This window comes from Thunnus thynnus, chromosome 17 (genome assembly GCF_963924715.1).
Source record: "Thunnus thynnus chromosome 17, fThuThy2.1, whole genome shotgun sequence".
Lineage (NCBI taxonomy): Eukaryota > Metazoa > Chordata > Actinopteri > Scombriformes > Scombridae > Thunnus > Thunnus thynnus.
In genome coordinates, this window is record NC_089533.1 from 22,924,300 (window position 1) to 22,952,223 (window position 27,924).

The 27,924-nt window shown below is 43.2% G+C and overlaps 1 protein-coding gene across 6 annotated transcripts; it reads right to left on the bottom strand.

Annotated features, from left to right (window-relative positions):
• Nucleotides 1-920: 920 nt before the first annotated feature.
• Nucleotides 921-27,719, bottom strand: bptf (bromodomain PHD finger transcription factor). 6 transcript variants are annotated; one of them, XM_067571031.1, is made up of 31 exons: nt 26,970-27,719; nt 25,018-25,840; nt 23,192-23,412; nt 21,273-21,458; nt 20,857-21,024; nt 18,768-18,977; nt 18,527-18,609; nt 17,680-18,032; nt 16,803-16,934; nt 16,433-16,562; nt 16,002-16,137; nt 15,636-15,911; nt 13,890-15,444; nt 13,421-13,545; nt 12,826-12,954; nt 12,529-12,679; nt 12,292-12,415; nt 11,940-12,183; nt 10,451-10,587; nt 10,241-10,352; nt 9,898-10,139; nt 8,683-9,703; nt 7,107-8,548; nt 6,927-7,009; nt 6,558-6,783; nt 5,898-6,436; nt 5,625-5,801; nt 5,229-5,421; nt 3,777-3,861; nt 3,156-3,342; nt 921-1,771 (listed from the first exon to the last, which is right to left on the bottom strand). In XM_067571031.1, exons 1-31 carry the CDS (start codon nt 27,490-27,492, stop codon nt 1,732-1,734), a joined length of 10,053 nt encoding a protein of 3,350 aa, XP_067427132.1. In that variant the 5' UTR covers nt 27,493-27,719; the 3' UTR covers nt 921-1,731. The 6 variants fall into 6 exon arrangements, with proteins under 6 accessions (XP_067427132.1, XP_067427129.1, XP_067427130.1 ...); XM_067571028.1 differs by having other exon boundaries at nt 20,857-21,027; XM_067571029.1 differs by having other exon boundaries at nt 20,857-21,021; nt 21,267-21,458.
• Between the last annotated feature and the right edge of the window lie 205 nt (nt 27,720-27,924).

The following is a 27,924-nucleotide window of genomic DNA, read 5'->3' on the forward strand; positions in this document are numbered from 1 at the left end:
GGACCAGTCAGAGACCAGTACGCTGCATTCTGTGTGTTTTCTCTGTAAATTATAACTGTTCCTCGACCGGTGCATTTCGGTCCTGGTTTTACAGAACACCGTACGTCACATCCTCTTTTTAAATAGTCCATGTAGCTGACAAATTCCTAAACACATGTATAGATATGTTTCCTTTATGCTGATTTTGTACAATGAAATACATTTTTTAACTGCTGCTGCCACTTAAAATTAGTGTGTGTTTTCTTTAGCAAATAAATGTTCTGAATTACTTTTATCTGCTCATAATAACAGAACAGTTGTTGACTGTCTTCCAAGTAAATACCACTCATAAATCAAGGACAACCAACAAACGGTCGTATCCACATGGTTACCCTAGATTTGTGAAACTCTCGCGAGATTTCTACGCGTGGTTTCTTCATTGTGCGCGTTGTACAAAATAATTATGCTTTATGATGTGACAACGCTGGGTTTAAGGTCTGCTTAAGTTTAGGCACAAAAAACTTGGTTAGAATTAGGGAAAAATCATGGTTTGGATTAAAATGATCACTCTCACGAGATCTTTCACGGGTTTGTTGTTACCATCTGGACGAGCCCAACAAATCCCTGACTTTTTCAATTGATGAGGACATTTTTATGCATCTCAGAACAATCTCTGTAAGCTCATTTGAAAAGCACAAAAACTGTCGCTGTACTGGAGGACACTTTCAATGTGTCATTTTTAAAAATGTATTACTTATTGTAATTAATATCATCAATGTTTTATGTTACTATGTATGCACAGGCCTTTCTTATATTCCTGTTATTTGGAAAACAAATAACATGTGTGACCTATACTTCTATTAAACATTTTAAAAGTTTGACAAAGATTTCAAAAACACTCCCATGTGTCATTGTCTGTCACAAATACACAGAAGAAGAAATCAGTCTTTAGCATTTTATTAAGTTCCATATACATCAATATTTCTTCAGCTGTAATACAAAAAAAAGAAAAAGAAATCAAGTCAAAATCTGACAGATTTTTACAAACAGGGCAGGAACCTTCAAATACATCACTTCATCCATCTCAGTCAGTCACTACTGCAGAGCATCTCAGTTACAATAGCTTATTACCGTACTTTAAGTAGGTTATACAAGTTTAACCAAGCAGACTACTGATGTCCAGATATTTAGTACAACTGTCTTTTCATGCCACTTCAGACTAAACAATGAGTGGAAATGGGAGAGAAAAAGTTGTTCTGCTGTGATATCTGAATTTAGACACAAAACTTTTGATACATTATGCTCAGTAAAACTCAGCCATTGTATGTCAGTATTTAATTTCATATTTCTCATTGGACATGATAACCACAAGGATGGCCTCGGGGATTTTAAACAGGAAAGAAAAAGTAAAAAGACTGTGATCAAAAATAAAGTACATGGAAATATGAGAGCTCCTTAAAGAGTCTTTTCTCCGAGGTAAACTTTCTTCTGAAATGCCTCAATTGTTCACGCTCCTCATTACAGTCCCACTGATGAAGACAGGTCCAAAAAGGTCCCTTACAGCTGAAACGGGAAGCAGGCAGCTCTGCCTGGACAGTTCTGTGGAAGCAGCAGAGCTGATTGCACAGACAGTCAGAGGAGCAGATCCCAAACACAGGATGAGGCAGAGTCCGTCACAGAGTTACAGTTCAGAAAAGCCATATTCGTGGCAAGTGCATTTTGTTTCAGCATATCAGCAATGTGCGATGCTTTCTAAGAGGCTGAAGAAGACTGTAGCTTGTTGTTATGAGACCTACAGAATGCGGAGAGAGGGGAAAGTTGAGAGCCCTTTGCATTTTTTTTAGTTTATTGTCGTGACATCTTGACAATGATCACAAAGACACAAAGGATGCAAAGGGGTCAGCGGATGATCCTGCAGCCATGTTGGTGTAAAATGCCTTTATTACTGAAGAGATCTTCCACAACTACAAAACTGAGGTTATTTTGTGAAGTGAGGAATATGATGAGGTTTTAGGTCAAATTCCTCACTTGTTGTAGTACATTTTAGTCTTATAAAATAATACTATCTAAAATGATTTGTTTCATAATTATTTAAAACATCCAAACATTCACTTACAGTCAGATATATCTTACAACCACTGTACATGATAAAAAGTATGTACATTCAAAAAAGTCACTGTAACAACCAGCTAAATCAAACTCAAGGGGAAGGAACATACAAAACCTCTCATAAATATTTCTCTATAATAAAATATGCAGCTTTGTATATTTCTATAACTGGTAAGGTCAACACATTATTCAATCCAATTTAGATGTACATCAGAAAATAAATACAAATTAAGAACTAAAATGCATTTAAAATCCCATTGAAAACAATGAAACGACAGTGATGGATTGTTAATTAAGGCTAATATCCTGATTTGGTGAAATGATGAAAAGAAAGCATGTCCCTCAATTACACAATCAACTAATGTCAACATGGCTGCTATTTTCTGATTATTACAGAATATCCTAATTATAGTTGGTAACTCAAAACTTTCAATTGGTGGCATTTGCATGAAAGCACATTTGGTGTTCGAGTGTGTGTTCTTGTGTTATTTTTTCCTTAGTAATGGATATTTTTGTGGTTTTTGAAACAAAGTTTCCATGCCATTATTACTAGAGACCCCTGCATCCAGTCCAGACTCCAGCTAGACTGGCCCATTTAAGAATCTGACAATCTGTAAGAAAGAAGAAAATGGGATGGCATAAATCAAAAGGCATGCAGCAAAGGTGAACAGACACAAATGCAAGATGATACACGATGTAACATGGCACTAAGTTCTGTTAAGACACTGGACATAATGTCTTAACCCTTGTCAGCTTTGTTGGTTTTAGTACAGCCAAGCAAACCTTAGAACTGTCTGATAGTTTAAAGCCAACTCTAGTCTACAAGAAAAGCTCCTTCTAGTGCGAAATACCATTACAACACACATGCCAGTGGTACAAACAAAAGTAAAAAGTGAATGGCAGGCATAAATGCACACATTTAGAAAAGAACAAATGAAACTGACATGACAGAACCTTTTTAATATGCCAGTGTGGCCAGAGTCGAAGCTTTTCAGCACACACACATAAGCATGGAAAAGGAGAGAGAAACGTGAAGAGTTTGCAGTTGTAAGAGTTCCTAACCTTACCTGCTCGCTTTGAAACATTTCAGCTTCTGTACAAAGAAGCCTTCAAGCACCTCGGCACACTGAAAGAAGGGCGTGTCATTGGGGTTGTAGTAGCGGCAGTTGTCAAAGATTTTGGTCACGTCGGCCACAAACTCTGTGAGCTTGTGGTAATGTCGCTTTTGCAAACGGCTTTCCATTGTTGAAAAGTCTAGAAAAAGGGACAGAGAGATATATGAAGTTTGAGAATAACATGCACACAACATTACCTTTTCCAATACAAAATACGACGAAGCTAAATGATTTTCTATCTGGATCATTTAATCAGCATCAGTATTTTACCATTTCCTTGTTTACCTAAGAAGTTGATTCTTCATAGTATGAAAAGCATAGGTGTTACTAATAAGATTAATGATCGCTCTGTTCTATTCAAGTGTCCCAGTAAACCAGCCAGTGTACACAATGCCAGAACCTTGAAACCACAGCAGCTGAATGGAATTCAATCATCAATATTTTACCTGTGAGTTTCCCACTGTGACATGTCAAAATGTCTTTCATGAAAAGGTACTATGAGGCAGACACATTGGACTTTTTTTTTTTGAAGAAGTCAGCCGCAAACGATTGCTATCATTTGTTCTATCTTACCCATTGGCTCCTTGATCACGCGATAATAATCAGGTGCATCATGGGGATCCACTGGTTCAAGGAAAGGCCATGCCATTTTGTGAGACTGTTGAAAAAACAAGAAATTATTACAGAATACATTTTAAAAATGAGTTCCAATAATACTAAAACCACAAAAGGACAACAGGCAATTGAGCAACAATTATCCATTAAATTTGTTAAGTAATGACTCTAAATTATTCAAAATATTCTTGCAATGCACTAGAAAAAGCAACATCTAATGATAACTGTATCACTGCTAAAAAGCTTTTGATAGGGTAGAGTGGTCTTATTTGTTTTATGTTTTATCTAAATATAGCTTTGGCCCAGTCGTTATAAACTGGATTACAGCACGAGAGGTGTGCTCTATCGTTCTTCTTGTTTTGCCATGATGAGCATCTCACAGGATCAACACACATAAAGCAGGAAAACTGGTGGGTTGAGTCAAATCCAATGTTCAGAAGTGTGCTGCGGTCGTACACAACTCTGCCCAAACCACACCAAAACCAGAAAAACAAGCAGAGTCCTTCGCAGAGCAGCTGCTGGCACTGGAGCCTTTGGCATGTGCAGGAAGAGCTAAAGAAGATGAACGAGGCATCGAAATTGGTGGATATGATAAATCTTTATGCTGATGATATATTATTACTGTTGTGTGATACATGCCATTCCATATCACGTGCTCTTAACATCATTAAATAATTTGGAGAGTGTTCTGGGTATAAAGTAAACTGCAATGAGAGGTGTAATTTATATAGAATATTCCCGGTTGTCATCCAGGGAGAGGAAGTGAAGAGGATGGACTCATACAAGTACCTCGGGAAAGCAAAATGAAAAGAAGCTACAAATTCTAAAACGTGGATGCTTCACAAACATCTTCAACCCGGCAGCACAGAAGATCTATACAATCACCACAGTTTTAAAGTGGGCACCCAAGATTAGTGTCACCAATTCAGTATCTGACCAAATGTGAAATATAGTCACAATCTCCACTTCTGTTCCTGAGTTATGGTGTTGAATAATGGCCAGAAAAGTGTTTTTACAGAACATTATGTCACAGTGAGGTTGACCTTTGACCTTTTGGATATAAAATGTCATCACTTCATCATTTTATCCTTTTAGACATTTGTGTGAAACTTTGTCATAATTAGTGTATAAATTCTTGAGTTATGGCCAAAAACGTGTCTTGTGAGGTCACAGTGACCTTTGACCACCAAATTCTAATCAGTTCATCCTTGAGTCCAAGTGGACATTTGTGCCAGATGTAATGAAATTCCTTCCAGGTGTTCCTGAGATATCATGTTCACAAGAATGGGACATATGTATGTACATACGGATGGACAACCAAAAGCACTTTTTAAATTTGCTTTCAGCTAAGTTTCTACTTCATATTACTTTTATTATGTGAACAACGGCAGTCTGAAATAGGTTCCATACCTGTAACGACCGTAATATTCTTTTCAACCCCTCATAGTCTTTGTCAGTCAGCGGCGTGAGGACTGTCATGGCGTCTTCTGTCGACTGACACTGCGGGCACACGTACACGTCGATGTGATTGGCTTCACTCTGCAGGATGCCCACGCAGCGGCCGTGGTACCAGTTCTGGCAGCGGTCGCAGCCGATGTAAAACCTGCAGGTGAAAATCGGATACATCCTGGTTAGCAAACCAATGACATGTTCTGAAATATAAGGAAATGCTGGGTTGGATTTGGCAGCATTGCTTGGTGTTGAATATAGTGTATGCTGACAGATATCCCTGCTGTCAATCACACCATCTTCATGAACATTATGGTATTAGCTGATGACAGTTATGTAACGTGTTAGGAGCCATACTGCGATTCGTCGTATGGTGTCCGGCAGATGCAGTACAGCTCTTCATTGCTTCCTCCCTCTTGGCCACGTTTACAGTCATTGCACACAAAGTCCTCTAACTTCTTAGCCTCCTTCTCTGTAATGCCAACGCATGCGCCATGGAACCAGTTGGAGCACAGGTCACACCCTATGTAAAACCTGAGAGGAAAAGATCATTTTTGCGTCACTGAAATCATCCTAAGCATTACATTCAAATCAGAGGAAATGTGCAAAATGTCTCTCCAGACAGCTTACTTTGACTCGTCGTAGGCTGTTTTGCAGATACAGTACAATTTGGTGTCCTTCTTGTGATCCTTTGAGGTAGAGGAGAGCTTCTTCTTCTTCTTGTGTTTTGATGAGCTGGGATCTCTGTCTTTGTCTCTGTCCCTATCTCTGTCCTTGTCCTTGTCTCTGTCCCTGTCCCGATGTCTATCCCGCTCTCGGTCTCTCTCCCTCTCTCGATCCCGATCTCTGTCTTTGTCTCTGTCTCTATATCTGTCCCTGTCCCTATCCCTGTCTCTGTCCCGTTTCTTGTCCTTGTCATGATGCCTGTCCCTGTCTCGGTTTCTGTCTTTGTCTCGCTCCTCTTCCCTCTTGCGTTTATGGGATGAGGAGGGTGAGGTCACTGTGTGGGTACTGTGAGAGGAATGAGTAGTGTGAGAAGAATGGGAGGAGTGGGAAGAGTGGGAAGAATGGGAGGCTGCCTTGACAGTTGCTGCGGCTGCCTGGGCGATAGCAGCTCGGGCTTTCTCCTTTTCTTTCTGTAGCCTGGCTATGTCCCGCCTCAGCTCCTCCTGAGAGGGAGACAAGACATGTAACGTAATGTTTAGTATCCCACTTCCCTGATTTTAAACTCTCTAAATTGTATGTCTGATAAAGAAAACATTTTGACTCAAATGCCGAATGCCTGCTGACCTGCACTTGCAGCTGCAGCTCCTTGTCCAGCAGAGCCCTCTTCTTCAGGATCTCAGCCTTCAGCTGCTCTTTGTGCTTGTACAGCAGCGCAGTCAGCTTGGTGGCATTCTGCTTGGAGCGTTTCTGCTCCACCACCTCCTCCTTCTTTCTCTTCTTAGCTGCCTGCTTCTCGTCCTTCTCAATCTTGTCGAGAATGAACTTCATCACCTGGTTGCACACAATCATTCTGAAGAAAGAAGACGGTGGAGCGTTAGATACATCAGAGTTATTTTGGTTCAGTTGGTGGTGCAGTTAAGTGATGGCTATTCAGTAAAATTAAATATTATTTGACATAAAGCTCAACACTTGTGTGATTATTAAGACCCAAACCTCTGGTTCTCCTCTCGCTCAGCCGCAGCCAGGGTCTTCCTCTGTTTCAGCTGTTCTGCTGTAGCGTTCTGCTTCACTACCGCCTGAAATAAAAAAAACGTTCCATTAATATTCATAGTGTCTAGACGCTTTATGTATGGATGCTGTAAGAAATCAATAATTGCTGTTTTTGAGTCCCACCTGTTTCTGGATGCCATCCCCAGGGCTAACAGCCTGCTGATTCAGCTCTTTCTGTTCCCTTTTAGCCTCATGAGTCTTCTTCTTCTTTGGTTGTTGTTGTTGCTGTTGCTGCTGCTGCTGGTCTCTGAGCTGCTGCATCCTCTGGAGCTGCTCCTGCACACTTGCCGGTGCCTGTATGGTCACCATGTTCTGGATCTGGTGGGCCTGAATTTGCCCCCCTGTCTGCTGGATCTGGATAGGCAGCTGTAGTTTGATCTGCTGGGGAACTGTGCCACCCTGCTGCTGTGCCTGTGCCTGGATCTGGGCTTGGATCTGGGCTGCAACGTGTGGTGGCAGGGCTGAGAGGAGCTGGACTGGTTGTTGGAGCCCTGGAACAGTGATGAGCTGATGCCTGATTGGAGACTGGACCTGAAGCTGAGGCTGCGCTTGAACTTGAGTTTGGTTCTGAGGCTGGAACTGAACTTGGAGCTTAGCTTGGACTTGGGGTTGGCCTTGGACCTGAAGCTGTTGCTGAACCTGGGTGGGCTGCTGTGACTGGACTTGTAACTGGGGCTGGGTTTGGACTTGGGCTTGCTGCGGGGCCTGAGGTTGAGGGTGAATCTGGTTCTGTTGCTGGAACTGGACCTGAACCTGGGGATGGAGTTGGGTTTGGATCTGGGGCTGGAGCTGATTTTGGGCCTGAGTCTGAACCTGAGGCTGCGACTGAACCTGGGGTTGTGGTTGGACCTGAGGCTGTTGCTGAGCCTGGGGTTGGGTTTGCGCCTGTGTTTGAAGTGGAACCTGTACCTGTGAGTGGTACTGAGGTTGGACCCTTGACTGGAGCTGGGTCTGGGCTGGCGTCTGGACCTGGGCCTGGGGCAAGGTTTGGTTTTGGGACTGAAACTGCACCTGAGGTCGAATTTGAGCAAGTGGTTGTACTTGGGCTTGGGGTAGTTGCTGAGTTTGTGGCTGAAACTGAACTCGGACCTGGGGGTGGATTTGGGCTTGTGCTTGGGCCTGGAGATGCTGCATTTGTTGGACTTGGCCATGAGGTTGGACCTGAATCTGTGCACGGATTTGGGCTTGAGGTTGGGGTTGAAGTTGAGTATGGGCTTGGGGCTGGAGCTGAGGTTGGGTGGGTCTCACAGTAGTAACAACAGAAGAGACTGGTAACCCCTTCATATGAACCTGCACTGCCGAGACTGGTATTTGAGTCACCTGCTGCATGGATACAACGGCAGGGTGCTGGACTTGTGCTTGAGACTGTGAAGGAAGAGATGCTTGAGGCAGAGGGGTAACAGGTGAATGTGTGGAGACTGATGCAGGGGTGGAGGCAGGTACAGTAGCCAGGGGAGGTGGCTGCACGGGTGCTGCAGCCTGCTGGGCTGGTTGAACCGGAGTCTGGGCTTGAGATGAGGCCGGGGTCCAAACCTGGGGCTGAGCTGCCCTCCGCTCTGTCAGAGCTACAACAAGAGGGAGAAGTTAAAAGAAAAAAGTATTAAACTACACAATTTTTCAAATCAAAGTCAACAATTGTATATATGGTGTCGATGGTGATCAATGTGTGTATTTGGGGGACTTGCGGTGGGTTCGTTACCTGGCACTGAAGGTGTTGTAGAGGTGGCTGTGACTGGTGTGACAACAGCATTGGCCACAGCAGCATGAAGGGGAACGGGAGCTGTAGCTTGGATTTGGGTTAGAGCTTTGGCTGGGGATGGGACAGCAATTTGGGTGGACACAACAGCGATGACAGGAGTGGAGACGGGAGCAAGAGCAGGGGTTGGAACTGGGACAGGTGAGGGGAGAGAGGCAGAAACAGGTATTTGGGCCGAGTGAGTAGCCGCTGTAGCAGCAACTTGAGCAGCAGCCTTGACTGAGATGGGGGCTAAAGCAGGGGCAGGAGCAGTAACATGCATCTGGACAGGGGCAGGACTAAAGCCATGTGTCTGGACCTGGGATTGGGGTGCAACTTGTCCTACAACAGGTAGTGACACTGCAGTTTGGGTTTGTGTAGGGAATGAGCCTGTGGTAAGAGTGGGGACTTGGGTTTGGGCCATGGCTGGGCCTGCATTTAGTGCTGGTGCAGGCATGGATCTTGCAACTTGAGGTTGTGTTGGGACAGAGGCTGGTGTGGAGAATGATGCATGGGCTGCAACTTGCGGCAGTACAGATGAAGGGGTAGCGGTGGAAACTTGTGTTTGCATTGAGACCTGGGCTGCAACCTGTGCTGGGGTAGGCACAAGGATCGAGGCTGGGGTAGGGGCCAAACTTGGCATTTGTGTTGAGGCTGGAACATGTGCTGGGGTGGGTAGAGGGGCTGCCATTTGGGCCTGGGCTAAGACTGAAGGAGTCGTCTGGACTTGTGCAGGGGCTCTGGCTTGAACTGGAGTTGACATTTGGGTTTGAGGGGTCACAGTGGTGGGGGCTGAAGTTGACGCTGATGAGGATGGGGGCATGGGAGTGAAGAGGAAGCGCTGGACCTGGCCATTGGGCATGGCTGCCTGCATTAGCTGCTGACCAGGGCCAGGGATGACTGTTACACCCTGTGGGATGATTTGCAACTGGCCCTGGGTCTGGCCCTGACCCTGGATCACCACCGTCAGACCTGGATTACCTCCCTGTAACATAATTTAATAATTATAAACTTTACTTGTACAGCAACTTTCAAGACAAGGTTTACATAGGCAAATAAAAAATAGTAAGACCACAAGAAGGGATGAAAAGAGAAGGACAACAAATACACTTAATAATTCATAGGGTTCACATTTTCACTATAGGAGAAAAAAATTAGTAGACAAAAAGTGCCCCTCACCTGAGCGCCTTGTGTTAACTGCATGAGCTGTGCCATAGTGAGTTTGACTTGACCCTGCTGTGGTCTGTTGGTCTGGGAGGAAGCTACAGGTGACTGTCCAGAAGCCGAGGTGGCTGCGGAAGGGGATGATGCGGGACCCGCTGCTCTCTGACCTGCAGTTGTCTGCACAGGTGTAGAACCTGGCACAGCTGTGGATCCAGGCTGGACACGGCCCATCTGGGTCAAAGCCTGCTGAGGTTGGCCTAGAAGGGACAAAGAGTGAGTAAGAATGTGTATCTTTTATTTGTAAGGCATGAGCCACAAGATCTGAAGACATATTTGAGAATGGAAATTGACAGAACACCTTGCTGAGCCAACGCTGGACTTCTAACCATTGTTGTGCCCACAGAGGTAGACAGGGTAGATGACTGGTTCACCGTCGTGCCAGGCTGTGTTTGGCCTCCTGTTTTGATGGCCTGGAGCACAAAGGCAACAGAAAAATGATCAATCATCATGCTCAACATTCTTCACTTCAAGTAAAAACTGAAAAGGTTAGGGTGAAAATTCAAAATACCTGTTGCTGAGTAGTTGAGGCAGAGTTGGTGGCTCTGAGGTTCATGTTGCCTGTCGTAGGATGTAGTGTGCTGTATGTCCTCAGGTTTGCAGGAGGCCCAGAGGGGAAAATGCCCAAGACTTTCTGTTGAACCACACCTGTTAATAAGAACGATTATGTAAGGAGAGGAGCAAATACACATTGGGTACATGCAATGATACAGGTCAAGGATGTACAGAAGTGGCAAGACATGCTCATGCACATCCCTTTTTTGTATCTCATTTATATACAGTAATTTTAATAAAGATTTTCACACACATACATAAACCCTCATGACCGAATAATAAGAAAAAAAAGAAACATTCTGTAGGAAGGAGTTAACATTAACAGAGGGAGTAATACTAAGACACAAGGGTAATAAACAACAATAATAAACATTAATAAATACATTTTTTAAAAACAGAAAAAAAACAAAACACATGCACATTTATAAAGCAATTCATAACAGTTGCCCTCAGTTCAAGAGATGGCAGTAGTTTAAACACAACTCAGAAACCAGAAATGCCGCTGTACAAAACATCAACAAAAAAATGGCAATCTAACTTTTGGCCATAGAAGCTCTTCCATCTAAAAAAAAATTACCAATAAAAAAAAAAAAAAAAAGAAACACGGGTAGAATATCCATGCTCACTGTCTTTATCACAAGACAGTCTTTGCTGTTCCATCCATTTTGGCAAGTGCAAGCCCAAACCAGCGGAAATGGATGACACTCGTGCTCCCTACCTCCTTGAGTAGTGGGCATGTTGAGCGTGACAATCTTGCTGTTAGCGGGCAGTGGTAGTTTGGCGGCGAGGACCTGACCAGCCACAGTCACTGGGCTGCCAGCGATCTGGAAGGTTTGTTCTGAGGTGGTGATGCTGCTAGCCATGGTGGCCACCGAGCCAGTGGAGGCTGCAAGACACACCATGCCACCTGCAGTCACGCATACCCACAAGGGCCACCACAACAGCCAGTCTACAGCTGTGGTGTCCACTGGAAGGTTTGAGTCAACAAGGGGGCTGATATTTTGAAAGTCTGGGATTATTGCTTTGCCATGTGTTTTTATTGTGATAACACACAGGCTCATGTATCCCTGTAGGATAGAAATTCATTTGAAATCTAGTTTTCAAAAGGATTGAAAGTGGACACCACGAGCCACAAAGTCATTTGGGCAAGCCAATCACATTTACCAATGTAGAAAAATGACACACAAAAAAAGAAAAGTTGTGAAAAGTCATGCCGGTGATTGACTTTTTAAATTGATATGACTATCAAACAACGATGGGAAAAAAAGGAAAAATATAAAAATAAAAACGAAAAACCAAAAGAGGCTCTTGTGACAAAACTTTGTTTGTCTGTCCGTCTCTAACAGAATATGATGAAGGGCACATAGGTCTCTAACAAAACCCCTCAATGAAAGATTTCAGATGGGCTTCAAGATGATTCAAATTCTCGTCTTCCACCATCTTACCTGAGCTGTTGTTGTTCTGACCCTGCTTGACCCAGGAAGCAAACGACTGATGGAAGTTCTTGTCTTGCTGGAAGGAGACTGGAGAGCCCAGTTTGGAGGCCAGGACCATTTTGGTTCCAGATGTGACCTGACCGGTCCTCGGGCCTGTGGGCGTTGGGGTAATGGGAGTGCTGGCTGAGGTGGTGGTGGTTGTTGCTGTGGAAGTGGTGGCAGTTGTACTTGGTCTCTGCTGCTCCAGGCGTTTCTATGAACACACGTTGGAACATTTTAAGTACATTGAGTTTGGTGACATTTAAACCCGAACAAGGTCTTATTACACCAGGAAAACTGATGCAGTGTACAGTGTTCCCACCTGCTGGGCAGCCAATCGAGCCTGTTTCAGCTGATTCTCCAAATGTGCCTTGACCTCCTCTGCCGTTTTTAGAGTACTGCCAGTCTTGGAAGGATCTATACCCTGTGACTTCTCCCTCTCCACTCTGTAACACCAAGGAAAAAGCAGACAATCTGGTAAGCACTGTGTTTCAGAAGAATTCAGTGTTCCCCAAAATGATGCTGTTGAAGGAGAGGAGGTGAGCTGTGTGCTTCTCACCTTTCTGCAAAGGCCCTGATCTCCCACAGCTCCAGTTCCTCTTCAGGAACCCATGTTTCCACAGCGATAGGCCCAGTCAGCTTGGCTGGCTCCTGTTTCTTAGGCCTCAAGGCGCTTGAGCGCAGGCCTTTCCTCTGTGGAGTGGGGGTTTCTACTCATAGGAAGGGAGAAACAAACCATTTATTATCTTTACAAAAGTTTGCCCAAACTCCTCCAGCCTTCGATCTTGGTCGTACTTCAAATTTGCATTTTAATTTTTTAAAAATCATTGTTTCACAACAAACTTTTATCTTTTACCTTTGGGGGTGTCTCTGTTTCCGAGGGGACAGATAATCTTCCTGATGCAGTATTCTGAGCGGATGCCATAAGGCCCCACATCTTTTCGTTTTATAATCTCTGTTGTGATGATGTCTGTGTCTGTAGTTTCTGTGGAGAGAATCAAATATAATGCAATACTTAGTCACATTACCACAGTCACTCATCAGTACATTGTCAGCCATGTGAGTTTATCTGATTAGTGACGGACTTATGAGCATTTCTGTATTGGTCTTATGACTGCAACTGGTATATAAGCTCGTTTATTTGCTACTTGCTGATGCTGTCATAACATAATGAGTGCAACAAAATGTAAATTCACTGCAAGTTTATCATCCTGAATACTAACGCCAAACCTTTTTAGGGAGGGGATGATAACTAATAAAACTATACATGTTGTAAAACTTTATACTACTGCTCTAGTTTTTATTACCCTAATTATCACAACAGAGAGAGAAATATGCATGTTTGAAATGATACAGAAACTAATGGAAGGAAGAACTCTCAAAGGCAAGAGCCCAAAGGAAGGACAAGCTCAATATAGGTGAAGCAGAAGAAGGGTTCACCAGTTCCTCACCTTTCCGAGTTGTCCCAACAGCAGCAGAGGGTTTCACAGCCATGTCGTCCCACCTCAGACAGGCCCACAGCAGCCTCAGCATCAAGCTGACCCCTGCCAATGATCTCACAGTCTGGAGACGGTACCTGAGTGGGACACAGTTATAAAAAATATGAGCTACTTTTTCCAACAGCAGTAAGTGTACTTACATACACAATTTAATTTAATACATTTATATTTCTAAATCCTGGTAACATATCGTGCTCATGAATAAAAATTAACATTCATGGACAACAGAAAACATCAGCAATGAGAAATGGTGTTGAAAATGGCCATAGTAATAAAAGGTAACGATAAAGTCATTAAAGAAAGACTTTCACCAGGCTGGTGTAAATGTATACTACAAGTGCCAATTTTAAATGTAATCTTTAAGAGTCCCAAACAATCAAGAAACATTTATGTGTAAAAAAGATGTAGCTGTGTTACCGACCTCCATGTGATTCCAAACGTGGGCCGAGGTGAAGGGTAGGGCCATATATCCGGGGCTGGCTTGGCATTGTAGTTGAAGATAGGCACTTCTCTGATGCCTGCTCTCCTCGCTAGCCTCTTCAGGTCATCATTTGGCAGGATGAAGATGCTCTTCTTGCTGCTCTTGGTGACAAACTTGCGGTAGGACGGCAGGGCTGTTCCTGACCGCGCCTTCTTGGATTTGGAGAACCTGAGAAGGCTGACTCGGTCTCTGGTAGAATACTCTTTGCTAATCGTCATGGAAGTGGTTGTTGTTGAACCAGGGCTGCCCATCTTGGCATCTGCTGTGGTGTTGGGTTTGGTCTTCTGGGAAATAGCTGCCCCTGGTGCCAAGGAGCTGGGTTGGGTAATGGAGGAAGTGGAAGTGGTAATAGAGGAGACTGCGCTACTTGCTGCTTGAGACATCACAGCAGCCTTACTAATGTCTGTGGTGGTATTAGTCGTGACAACTGCTTGTGTGGAAGTCTTCACAATTTCGCTACCACTGCAATTGTCAGTACTATTGCTATTCAGAGAAGAAGGGCTCGAAGATGGAAGCTTGTCCAGGGGAACATCCTGATTCTTATTGCTTACTGCACTGAGAGAATCTCCTTTCTCTGCCACATGGTTCTCTAATTTTGGGACTTTCAGGGGAGGTGGATGACCCATGTTGGAGACATCATTCTGGGAGAGGTTTCCATTCACCAGAGGCTCCTTGATATCACCTTGGACTGAGTTTGAGTCTGCAGGAGCAGTGGCCACAGTTTCCCCATTCACCTGCACCGAATTGGTCTTGGTTTGGTCTACCTCCATGCTCTCTGTGTTGTTCTGTCCACTGCCTTGCTCAACTTCCTCATACCCACGTTTCTTAGCATTCTCTCCCACTCGAGCCACCTCTGGCTTCTGTGTTTTCTCTATTGCCTCTGATATACAATTGTTTTTACTGTTGAGCTCAGTGTTTGCTAAGGGTCCTCCGTTCACTTCTTTGTGGGTTGGGGCCTCCCCACCATTCCCCTGCACAGGATTTACCTCTGTCTGCTTGCTGTTATTGGGTGCTGTGGAGTCTGATTTGATATCCATGTTGTCTGTTTTTACCTCCATCTGCTCCTCCTCAAAGTCAAGCTTTTTAACCACATGATCTTTAACTGGTTTGCCCTCCTCCTTCTCCTCTACTTTAACACATGGGGTCACAGCAGGCTGCTGTTTGGCTATGGTGGATCCTTCAGTTTTAACCCCAGAAGGAGGTTTTGTGGCAGCCATTTTTGACTGCAGGGCCGCCTGTCTCATCCGCTCTAGTCTCTGCTTCTCCTCCAAAGTAAACTGTTTTACCCGGCGCTCCAAGAGCCCGTCCAATTTGGAGGGCTTTACCTTCTTCTTGTAAGCTGTTCGCAACTGGAAGCTCTCGCTGACATTCACAACGTCGTAGTAAGGCTTCGAAGCAGCAGTCTCCTCCTTCTTGGGTTGCTCGACTTTCTGGATTGGCTCTTCCCTCACAGGTTGCACAGCAGGCGAGGAAGGGCTTTTGTTCTCAACTTTCTCTATAACAAAGAGTCACAGGGGTCAGTGGATGATGGAAGCAAACGCTTGCACTTTTAAGATAAGTTTCTGTGATGCGCAATCTTTTTGTTTTAGTCCTTTTTAGGACTATTAGGATGAGCAGAAATATATACATTTGCTAACAAAGCATCACGGATTATACAAAGATAAATTGAGATAATTAAACATTTACCTTTTTCGTCACTTGAAGCAGCAGTTTCTGGGCAGGGGTCAACCTCCATTTTTTCATCTTCTCTCTTCTCTTCCACATTCTTTTCCCGCTCCTCCTCTGCGGGTTTGACTTCCTCCTTTGAGGTCTGTCCGTCCTCTGATGAAGTGCTCTGAGATGACTCATTAATGGATGCTTGCTCCTTGTCCTCATCCACTGTGTTTGTAGTAGTCTGCTCTTTTTCCGGCAACGTTTTCTGCTTATTTGTGCAAGCTGCTGCTTTTTCCTTGCTCATTTTAGCTGTTGTTAAGATAGCAAGAATAAGTATACGAGCCAAAAGTGCCAGCAGCAGAATATATTGAGAAAAATTAAACTAGTACCAGCCCTTACCCTCCAGTTCTTTGCGGTAGTTTACGTTTGTGTTTCCTGGTAGCTTTGGAACAAAACGTGGCACGTGGGTCTTACTGACCCAGTTCCAGCCACCATACCCAGTCACTCTGTACTCCTCCCCTTTCTGCTTCCACACCTAGACAGAAAAACACTTAGGTGAGTCACAACACAACACAACACAACGAAGCTTCCAGATGAAAAACCACAATATATATGGATGGTCAGAAGATATTTATACGCATTAAATATGAGAAACAAAACCAACAAGACAGCTCTGTAACAATAGTTAAATCAAAATCCCACACAAGTTCTAGGCTCCAATGGCAATTTCATTACTATCCCAATATATCACTGTTTTGATCGTTCAGTGCTGTATCAGTAAGTATGATGTAAAATACATGATCTACTGATGACAGACACTTCTATTTTACCTGGTGTTTGATGGGGATGGTGTATTTGACCCAAGTGGCTTGCTGCAGTGTTTCCTCGTCCTCCAGTTTTTTCTCTCGCTTTTTCACTTTCTCTTTCTCCTCCCTCTCCATGGAGGTCATGCGATGTAGCCTGAAGCAAGAAAATACAGTATATATAACCAAGAGGTAAGGTGCATGGGAAAATTAGGAATCAGACAAATTATTGAATCTGCAGCCTGCAGCTGGGTAGTGCACTTCAAATGGCTGAAGAGTACCTGAGTCCTGTTTAGTTTTTTGGAAAACACACTACATGTTAATATGCTATACAATACAGTGTATGTGCTGTTTGACTGTCATACAATTCCTGCGGATAGTTTTGTTCTTCCTTTACCTTGTGTGTCCAAGAGAATCTTTCCAAACAGGCAGCATAACCACTGGTTTGATGGCACACTCCAGTATGGCCAAGGCCAGAGCAAATTCTCTGGCCTTGCTGCACATCTGCACTGCTTTGTTCCAGTTGGTCCTAAAAAAAAAAAGAAAGAGAGAAACACAAAGACAAAACTGTATAAAAGAATAAAGATTACACAGACAAAAATGCGTATTTCTTTATTTGAAAATCTTACACCAAGCAAAAATGTGTCTTAATATTTAGCAAGAACCAAAACAAAAATATGTAATATTTTCGTTATAGTTTGACATTTTAGGAAATATACATATTTGCTTTCAAGATTTAGATGACAATATTGATAACACTCTTATGTCTGTGGGGGACTTACATAGCTGGAGCCAGCAGCTGGATAGCTTATCTTAAGACTGGAAAGAGGGGCAAACAGCTAGACTGGCTCTGTGTTTAGTCTGTACAAAAACAGACGTGTAAAAATGACTTCTGCGGTGTTATGGGGAGTTATATGCTGGACTAATTCTTGTCAGTGCAATACATGCTAGCTTCCAGTCTTTATGTTAAGCTAAGCTAACCGGCTGCTGGTGGTAGCTTCATATTTATCATACAGACATGTGAGTGGTGTCATTCTTCTTATCTAATGGCAATAAAGTGAATAAGCTTGTTTCCCAAAAGTCAAACACCTCCTTTAATACCCCATAGCTAGAGGAACGTCATGCCAAATCTGTACAAATATTATCCACCAAATACCTAATGTTGGCAGCTAAATCAATATGGATCTCCCATCACACTGGGACAGCAACTTTTACATAAATTTAGCTGCACTTCATGGTGAATTGAATTTCCTGACACCTGATCTAAGTTGTACCTGTGTGATGCCCAGTTAGGGTGCATAAATGGTGCAGGGACATTGGTCTCCAGCTGGATGATGGTGAGACGCAAGGTGGAGACAGTCAGGCTCCGTGAACCATAGATGGAGCCATTCCACTTGAACTCGGAGGCGGGAGTTAAGCTGAACTTGTGGGAGAGGTGGCGTCTCTTGTCATGGTCCTCACGGTGTTGATGTTTGTTGAGGGCCAGGACATTGGTGCTGTACTGGTTGTGGTAGACCCTGTATTTACCTTCCTGACCCAATTTGAACAAGTTGTTCAAATTCACCGCAAGGTCCCTTTTAAAGAAGCTGAGACGCGAAGCTTCACCGTCAGAGTGTGCGGGAGATGACTGAAAAATGCAAGGAGACGTAACATTCAATCAAACTACAAGCCATGGAGAAGAATAAAAGCTGTTTTTTAAAGGATGCTCTATTCTAGCTGCTTTAATAAGCAGAGATTGGTAACAATTTTATGATTTTTTCAGTATTGATAGCAAGCAAAAACACGGGAAATCATTTTTCTACAAACCTCTTTTTGCCATTTAATCAAATAAGCTAGTGTTATGCAATGCTGTTTTTACTACTGTCTGAACATTTTTGCCGCAATAAAATGCAGTAAAAAATTGACAAAACTATTATTCAAATCAAGAAATATCTAAGTAAACAAGAATAAGAATATGACCAAGCATTTGGAAGCAACATTTATGTATTTGACAGTTTTTGACAAGAGGTGCTATGGGCATGTTCAGTATTCATGTTTCTTTCATTTTAACCAAAGTAATTATAAAGTTAAACAGTGTTTTTGTTCTCGACTGCAGTTTCAAAAACCACACTCATGACTCACCTCTTTGCTGCCTCTGGGCGTTTGGTTATTAGAGTCCCGTGCTGCTGTCCCTCTATCATTCTTCACCCTTTCGTTATATTCCTCTGTCATTCAGAAAGTAAATGACACCATCAGGGCAACAGCAAAGCCAACATTGATTCAAATGGAGACACTGAGAGACTGTTAAACACAACTGAACTGGTTCCAAAGTGTGTTTTATTGTTTGCACTCCAAAATGTCCTTTATGACTCTTTCTGTTTACCTGTCCCATCCTGGCTGGTAAAAGAGGACTGGGATGACCTATCGGCCAGGTCAGGCTGCTCTGGTTTCCTGAGTCTCCCACATCCAGAAACCTGGCTGCTGCCACTACTTGACTCGGGCTGAGATGATGGCTGCAGCTGATCTTGGGTTTGTGCTTGCGTGTCATTAGGATGTGGGTCTTCACTGCCAGACTCTGCTTTAATGTCCTCATCTAAAAAATAAAAAAAAATGGTAGGAAAAACTGAGTACAGGTATAAAACCAAGTATTAATGGTGCAAGGAGCGAAAGTGAGCGTCAGTATTACAAGTAACATGCTCCTTGTAAAGACAGCAGCTGTGTGCAAAAATGACAACATCTCTACAATTCAGAAATAAATAGTCAGCATATGAGTAACAAATTGTTAAAAAAAAATAAAAATGTTTAGAGGAGCATTAACTGCTTCTTCAGTTAAAGCCTATAAAATCAAACCCATTATAGACAGTAAAAGCTGCACACTTTCAAACCAAGCTATGCAGTTGCTGCAAAGCCAAATTAAGACATGAGCTCTGTCACTGAGTTGTTACAGGAGAGAGTCCTGCATATATATATTTGCATCTTTTTGTTGATGAGGAAGCAGGTGGGGCTTCAAGGCAGTGAGCCTTTTGTTGAGCAACAGGAAAGCACCCAAATGCACATGAACTGGCATGAGAATAAGGAGCCGGTTGTGACAGACGTGGTGTGCTAACTGCTGCCAGGGACACCGTCTACCACATTGCCAAAAGCGGGCTTTTCAAGACTATGAGTGCAGGGGGAAGATGTATAACACAAGATGAGAAATGAATGCACCACAAATGGAACATTTAGCTACCAAAGCAGCTGCTGAATGCACCAGCTTTAGTTTTATGTTTAGAGTAGGACAAGACGAATGGCTGAAAATGGCCTGCAATGGTTTAAGATCTCTGTGGAACAATTAAACGAGGGGAGAAAATATCTTCTCACTATCTAATTTGATGTGTAGCGAAGATAATGACGGGATGCTGTGAAAGGGAGACTGCAAAAGATCAGGCTAATTATGGTCGCTCCATTGTTGCATCAGTGGTGAGAGCTTAATTGTTTTGGTTGAGCTACTCAAAGAAAGGAGGAGAGTTTGTACAAATGAACATCATTTAACTTGATGTTTTGTCTGCGGAGGCTCAAATGTTATTTATGTGCAGGCAACAAGCATAGAGACTCACAAAGTCGTGTTTCACTGTGTGTGGAGGATCATTCTCTGCACAATTACAAGTGCGAACAGGGAATATGTGTAATAAAATGCTCAAAGACATACACACACACACAGTAGAATGAAGCCATGTGAAACACAGATGTTCCATTAACCAGCAGCCTGCCAACACAATAAATGCAAACTGGCTGAACAACATCAAACTGAGACCAGTAATAAAGAGCTAGCATGGCAACATATTATGCTGGAACCCCCAAGGGAACAGCCACACTGATCTTTCACAACGGGGACGGAATTTTGGAGAGCTATCGAAACCTTGCAGGCATAGCAGAGGTATAAGAAGAAACACTGATCTTAGTGGTGCTACTTTAGAGAGAAAAATATAATAAATTCAAAGACATGCACCTGCAATCATCCTCATAATATGCCAGCTTTGCCTCGGATGGTTTAAACTGTATTAAATACAGCCTCCTCCACGGTCTTGGCGTTTAGTTTCACTATAATTTATCCAAAAACGAAACCTTGCAAATCCAATTAGCAAAAACAGTGACAACAAATCTGTCCTTCCAAAAACAAACTTAAACCGATTTTAGCTTAAAACAAATGTAAACCTGACAGACAGAAACGTCATTAACACAGTCTAGACAAGATACATTTCCATGAAAAAGACTGTAAAATTATTAATATATACAAACAAAACAGATCAGTGTAGCTGCCTCCTTGCACGCAAAAAAGCTAATGAACAGGACAGAGTATGGTTAGCAGCAACCAGCGGCAACAAGCAGACAGATGAGGATGGAGGCACACGTGCAGCTGGATAAGAAGTGGAGGATGAGTTGAATGGCTAGAGATGCAGGTGATAGCACGACACCGGACCGGACATGAGTACCTGTCCTTTCCTGCTTTGCCACTGGAGGGGACTCCCCGCTCTCCTGGGCAGGCTGCGTTTCCTTGTTTGATTCAAGGGATTCCGTTTTAGGTACGGCTGCGTCCTGGGTGGCTGAGCCGGGGTTAGGATCAGACACGCAGCTCTCCTCTGCAGCTGGGGGAACCGCTGCTGTGGCATGACATACATACCAGGAGTCAGGATATCTTTTATCAGCAAGTCAAGCATAAGTAAAGGAATCTTGTCTTGATATCGCTGCAGAGACATCACTGACACAGTTTCACTCTGCACAGTTTTGTGAAAACTACACCTGCTGTTACCAGTGCTGTAGGGTTTCTCTACTTAGAGGAATTAGAGAGTGAGCTACAGTCGACTCCTAAACAAAAGCCTGTATATAAAACTGTCCACCTCACTTTTACCTTGTGAACTAGCTTCTTCCTTGGCCTCAGTGTCTTTGTGCTGTCCGTTGTCAAGCTGTGAAGTGAACCTGGCAGGGTCCTCGGCTGTCTTAACAGAGCCTGTTTCTGCTTCCTGCTTTGCCTCTTCAGCTCGCCTCTTTGCTTCCTGTCTCTCCCGCATGACCTTCATACGTTCCAGGATCACATCTACATACAAAAAGGAAACATGTCAATCTTTTTAAATAAAAGGCAACAATTACATCCATTCAAACACTTTCAAAACACTTCACATTAGACAATAACATTTAGACAAATATAAACTGCTGTCTTGAGCGACTGCTTTTTCTAAGTGAAGACAATTTCATAATGAGCCTGAGATCATAGTACAGTAGTAGGAAAAAAAACTTTCTTTGTCCACAAGTGAGAAAAACAAAACAACGTGAGCGGGAATTGAATGTTTGGTTAAAGATTTATGTTGGTTATATAGTGAAGGACTGAAAAATGATTTTCCAGAGTCATGGTGACGCCTTCAAATGTCTTGTTTTGTCCGACCAAAAGCCCAAAACCCAAATATAACCAGTTTACTATCGTGTAGGACAAGGAAAAGCATACAAATCATCACATTTCAGAAGCTGAAACCAGCAATTTTTTGTCATTTTAGCTTAAAAAAATTGACTGAAATGATTATTTGATTATCAAAATAGTTAGCAGAAAAGGTTTTTGTCGATTGACTAATCGATTAATCGACCACTGGTTTCAGCTCAAACATTGTGTAAATACAGTCCATACTGCATCGTACTGTATCAGTTATTGGGTCAAAAACATTCAAATTACAGTAATATTCCACATTCCTTCAGTTTCCATTTGATTCCACTTGCTCCAAAAAGTGCATCAGAAAAAAAGTTGAAAGAAGCATAACATATCCAAATGATAAAATGCTGATTTTCTACTTCAGGTGACTTTTGATTGGTTAATCTATGTGAAGTGAGGAATAACTAACATAGTAATAGTATGGACTGGGTTTCTCATGATTATATTCAATATAATCTGTAACATGAATCTACAACAGCAAAAAAAAAATAAATCCAATCTACACACATTAAGACAATGCAGGTTTTCTTTTCCCAGAAGGCCAAAATCTCCAGAGAACTGTGTTTTATAATTACAGTTTTCACTGGGACAGAAACAGCAGTTGAACAGCAAGGTGCAGGCTGCATTGTGCCGCGGCAGCAGTGGGCTTTTAACGGATGAAAAATGCCAGCAATACCCATAAATCATTGGTAAAGGCAGAAAAGATAAGAAAAAAATATATATTCTGCAAAACATCTCCTTCCATTTGGGGCCACAGAACACCTATCCAAACCTTTAGCTGTTGACAGAATGCCAGCAACACATCTCACATAAAACATAGTGCCTCACTGTCTTTCTGAGAACTGGAATCAGGCAGTTTGGTGATATAAACAGGAAAACTGTTACAAAAACAGACAGATATGGCAGCCAGTCAAAAAGAAACGGAAACTGCTGGCATAGTAATCAAAAGTCTTCCAACCACTCCTCGGAGAAGGGTACCAGGGGAAAACAGTTGCTGGTTGTCTGAGAGAACATGAAGCAGGAAGAAAGAAGCAGCACTTAACATTTCTGTGTCAACTGCCATCATAGCAGAGAGCTGCTGCCTGAGAGGAAGAACTACAGTATGTTACCTGGAGCTGAGACACATTGCAGAATGTAACCCTGCAGGACACAAACACACCACTACACAGCTTGAGTCACACACCGCCTGATCATTAACTGTCAGATAACACGCCGTCCCCCGCCCCCATGTCACCTTCAAGCGCTGCTCGCATGAATCTGATCTCTTAACCACAACGTGATTACACTACTTCAACTTCTTTAAAAATGAACACAACTGTGGGACATATAGATGATTATCAAATCTGTACCGTTGACAGCAGTGAGGTAGGCTTTATTGTTGCCACGGGCTTTGTTGGTAAGATCTTCTGTGATGTCCATGTGAGCTTGCACTTCCTCCTTCATTTCCTCCAGAGTGGCATAGAGGTCCATCTCCCAGTACCCCTTATCCAGGCACTCCAGGAGCTCTTCCAGCTGTGCCTTGGTGCTATAGTACCAGATCTTTTTCTTCTCATGCTCCCCATCTTCCTCACTGGGAAGAGACAACAGGATAGATTAGACACACTGCTGAATATTAGAACAATATTAGAATATTAGAACCGTCTCTGCATGCAGAACCATGTCACCTCCTCTACCACTTCACTGTAAGGTATCGCTAAAAGAACAAAAACAGCTCTGTGTACAACACAATATAAACATGTTCACTGTATAAAACAAGGCATTACATTATACTCATTGTCTAACTTGTAATTTATATTACTAATACCTAGTATAATAACATCACAGGTGTTCATTTGTAACTTTTTTAGCTTTAACTTTAGTTTAAGAAACATTATGCTCAAGTTCCACAACACCTGAGTTTCTACTTTTTTTAAATAACCAATTAAATGAAATAAACTCTGTTGGTAGGAGAACTCTGTATAAGCTGAAAGAATTACATTTCCATACTAGATTTTTATTGCAAAAGCAAGCTGATTCATAGAAAATGAAACCTAAAATTTGTGACAAAGCTGAGTGTCAAGGGGCAAGTTAAACAGTGTAGTAGACTGCTCATCTACCCCAAATGTCTCATTAATATTCTCTTAGTGCACAACAGTTCAGCTCAAGCATTGAGTCCCCTTTTCCTCCAAATCAAAAACATTAAAGGCCTCTGCCAGATACCGTCTAACAATAGCGCTAAGGTGAACTGAGACTCTTTACTTGTGAAGGCTGTGCTCAAACACAGCATATGTTGGCATTAAGGAAAAGCATCACTGCCAAAAAAACATGATTATGTGCCAAAAGTGTTTCCCGGTGACTTTCATTTACATTCTCCAGCTCTTTCACATTTGAGGTTGAAACAGCACAAACACACACGTGGTGTTGAGATCAGTCTGGTAATGTGAGACCTTTAGGAAGCTGAATGCAACTGGCTACAATCATGTTTGCATGTGTTTGTTCATCTGTCCAAACGTAGAGCCAATGTTTGTCTTTTGACTTTATAGTGTTTCATAAGTCTATCTAACCACATGGGTCACAGGTAACTAAATAGCTGCTACTTGACTGTGGTGATATGTTGTGCATGAACACTAAAACTCAGCTGCTCCTCAGATCTTTTAACGATTTCCTACAATGCAATCAAATATCAACATATATTGACAGACCTCTCCACACATGTAAAACAAACCCTTTAATAATTAATTAAATGTGTTAGTTTTTGATTATATCTCCACTGACAACTGATATTTTATGATTGAGTTATTATTGCCCAGCCCTGCTTCATGCCTTCCTGTTCCCTCTGCTTTGAACAACTTGCAAAAGAGTTAACGGTGAATTAAACATGCTACTGTGTTTGACCAGCACTGAACTAGTGATACTGCTGTGTTTTTCTCTCTTCTTGTTTTGAAAGTATTCAGTGATAATATCTGTATTGAGTTGATGTGTGATGTAATGTGTTGTCCTGTGCTAAATGCGTCTCTGAGCTGTTATTACAGTCGGTCAAAGAGAATAACGTTCTGTTCTGTCAATATATGTTCACTTGGTTAAATAAATAAAAATTATAAAATATTTACAATTGCTATTTATTTTCATTTGTGGTGCTGCCTTTATGCACATCTGTTTTAGGAAGCAAACGGGGGCAGCGAGGGTCCTAACTTACACAATAATCCTTCTGTTTAGGAACCAGTATTTCCGCTGGTGGCGGTCATATCCAATGGGCTCCTGGCGGATATAAGGCCTGTTCTTCTGTGCCTCTGTCACAGAGTCTGTGACACCGGGCACCTTGTGTGCGACACAAATCTCGCACTGCCACTCGTCCTCTGGAACCTCCTCCAGTGGCGGTTTCACACACTCCAGGTGGTAGACCGCTGAGCAGGTCTCACAGCACAGCAGGTCACCAAGGCGGTGACACACGCGGCAGTGGTCGTCATACTGCATAACGCCGTCAGACATTAGCTCTTCACGAGCAATGTTGGTAGTGAGAAACTGATCCACCAAGAACTGTAGTACCTTGATCTTACTATCAAGTGGACCATAGGGATACTCATCCACCTCCTGGTATGGCAGGACATGATGGTACTCCCGGTCGCTCTCGCAGTATGCCCGCAATACCTCAGGCCATGTCATGCCATCAATAAAGTACAGAGTGGAGTTTGCGCTGTCCTTGAGGTCAGCAGGGCCAAAGGTAGTGTTGGAGGAGTCCTCCTCACGTAGGATGGCCTTCAAAAGGGAAATATGGGTCTCTGCTATTAAAGTGCACTGCTCCTGGCCTACCAGTGCTGCACAGAAGTCCTCAAAACGGAAAGGGGAGAGACGCAGCACCGTGCTGAAGTTCCTTAGCACCTCGTAGATGGAGGTGGCGTTGAGCAGCTCCTCATTAGGCACCAGGAGATCCTCAGAGGTCTCTGGAAGCTCAAGAGCGGGTATCTCCTTCTCCTCCAGGATGGGTGTGCGAGGTCGGGGAGCCCGTGCTTTTTTCTTCCCTGTGGGATACACAATGATATTAGTAAACCATGACTACATTGCTTTAATCAATAGGCAACAGCAGAGGAAATAACTTGAATATGAGTATGAAAGGAGGGAAAGTCTTTAAATACTATCACATGATCTATATTGAAGTATTGCATCTAAGTACTGTTATACTTGATCCTATCAGTATCAACAGCTCTTCTATAGACCAACATAGCAAAAACCCTATTTTATTAACCAATAGCACCAACATACAGATGGATATATGTGCATATTTTCTAAATAAAGTTATAATTCCATTTATTTTCAGACATGCAGCTTGCCAGGACTATTCAAAGAACCAAAAAAACCAATATATTTTGCACCAAAATGTTGAGAGTCGTGCTTGTGAAGTCTGGTTTCAAATTTGTGGGCAAAACTTCTGAACTATACTACTTTGGTTCAACACATGGTCAGTGTCATTATTAGCAAGACGAGGCTGCCTCCTATATCCAGGAAAACACCAGCTGTCCAACAATGTAAATGTTAGTCGGACATTATAAACCCTCGTGCTTGACATTAGTATGTCAGTGTTTTGATGAGTTTGGAACGATGAACTACAGCTGGAAGCTGACAGTGACAAAAATGACAGGCATGCTAGCCTAGCTCAGTTAGTAAGCTAGCTCATTTCTCCTCCTCTTAATGAATTAATTTCAGTCAATTACTGCAATTTCTATTCAACCAAGAAGCACTGAATGTTGAGGATAGCTAACTATAAAAACGTTAAGTTGCCGTTATGACAGCAGGCTGCATGAGCTAATTTGACTTGCTAACATTAGCACGTTAGCAGCTAAGTTTTTGACTTAAATGCAACTGAATGATATTTGGAGCTATGGGCAATTCGTAGTTCTTCATAAGATAAGTGGCAATTATTTGAAAGGTGTGCTTTATGGTGTGTTGGCAGCAAGGTAAGCTAGTGATACAGCTACCGACTCAGTCCACCTGCAGCAGCATTAGTGAGCGGACTGCGGCCTGTGTTCATTCTCCATTTTGAACAATAACCTCATTGCTTCCTGCCGCGGATGATCAAAAACTATCATCTGCAGCATTTCGTGGTACATTTTCCAAACCATGCAGTGTGTGTTGAGACGTGCTGTTTGTTACCCGGAGTGCTGGCGTGTGTGCTCTGACTCCGAAAGCTGCTCTCTGTACAGTAGCTGGCACCATCATCCTCCTCCTCCTCCTCCTCTTCGTCCAGCACATCATCACCATCATCAAGGCAGTCAGAGTCCTCTTTCAGGGCCTCGTCCTCTTCGGACTGGGGTTCCTCCTCAATAAAGTCGTCCTCCTCCGACCTCAAACTGACAGCATCGTCGTCCTCCTCACTCTCGTGGTCGTCGTACACCACTGTTTTGGACGTAGCTGTCCGCCTTCCCCCTCTTCTTCCTCCTCTTCCTCCTCTGCCGCCGCCTCTGCCTCGTCCCCTGCCCCGTGTTGACGTGACGGATCCCCCTTTCCTCTTTCTGCCCGGCTTGGTAGTTTCCCTTGTGGGACTCTCCACGTCTTCCTCCCCGCTGTCCCTCGCCCTGGGCTTCAGATTCCTCCTGGGTCGTAAGCCCCTGGCCGTCGGAGCGGAGGGCTCCGCGGCTGGCAGCGGTTTGGGCGGCCTGCCTCTTTTCCCTCTCATGATAGGCGAAGACTTATTTTACAATCCCGATGCTTGCGGTTGTTTAGCCCGCGCGGACCCGAGCGAAAGCGACACCTCCACGAAGCTGGCTCTGCTGGGATTCAGACGGTGCAGTAACCCCGTGAAGCCCCCGCGTGTTTTCGGGTGTGAAAGCTCAAAATGTGAGCCCGGCGTCCCGTTTAGGTTCACTCAGAGCCGCCATTTTTCTTCTTCTCTGCCTCTCTGGCTGAACAAACAGCAGGCCCTCGCTACAGTGGTCACGTGGTGACACTGCTTCCAGCTCAGTGGCAACAAGGACAGAAATGACTATTAGTTTCATGTTTTTAAATCACATTTCTACTCATTTTTCTAGGAGAATACATTTTAATAATCATTCTACAAGGCTATCTAAATACAACAACAACAATAATAAATTATATTCTGTTGCACATA

Excerpts from the sequence above, each read along its gene's own strand:
- bptf (XM_067571027.1), bottom strand. The coding sequence starts at position 27,492 with ATGAGAGGGAAAAGAGGCAGGCCGCCCAAACCGCTGCCAGCCGCGGAG. Across the intron at positions 18,610-18,767 it reads TACCAGCCAGGATGGGACAG|AGGAATATAACGAAAGGGTG; the intron begins GTAAACAGAAAG and ends TCTGAATGACAG. Across the intron at positions 16,563-16,802 it reads GATTCTCTTGGACACACAAG|GCTACATCGCATGACCTCCA; the intron begins GTAAAGGAAGAA and ends TTCTTGCTTCAG.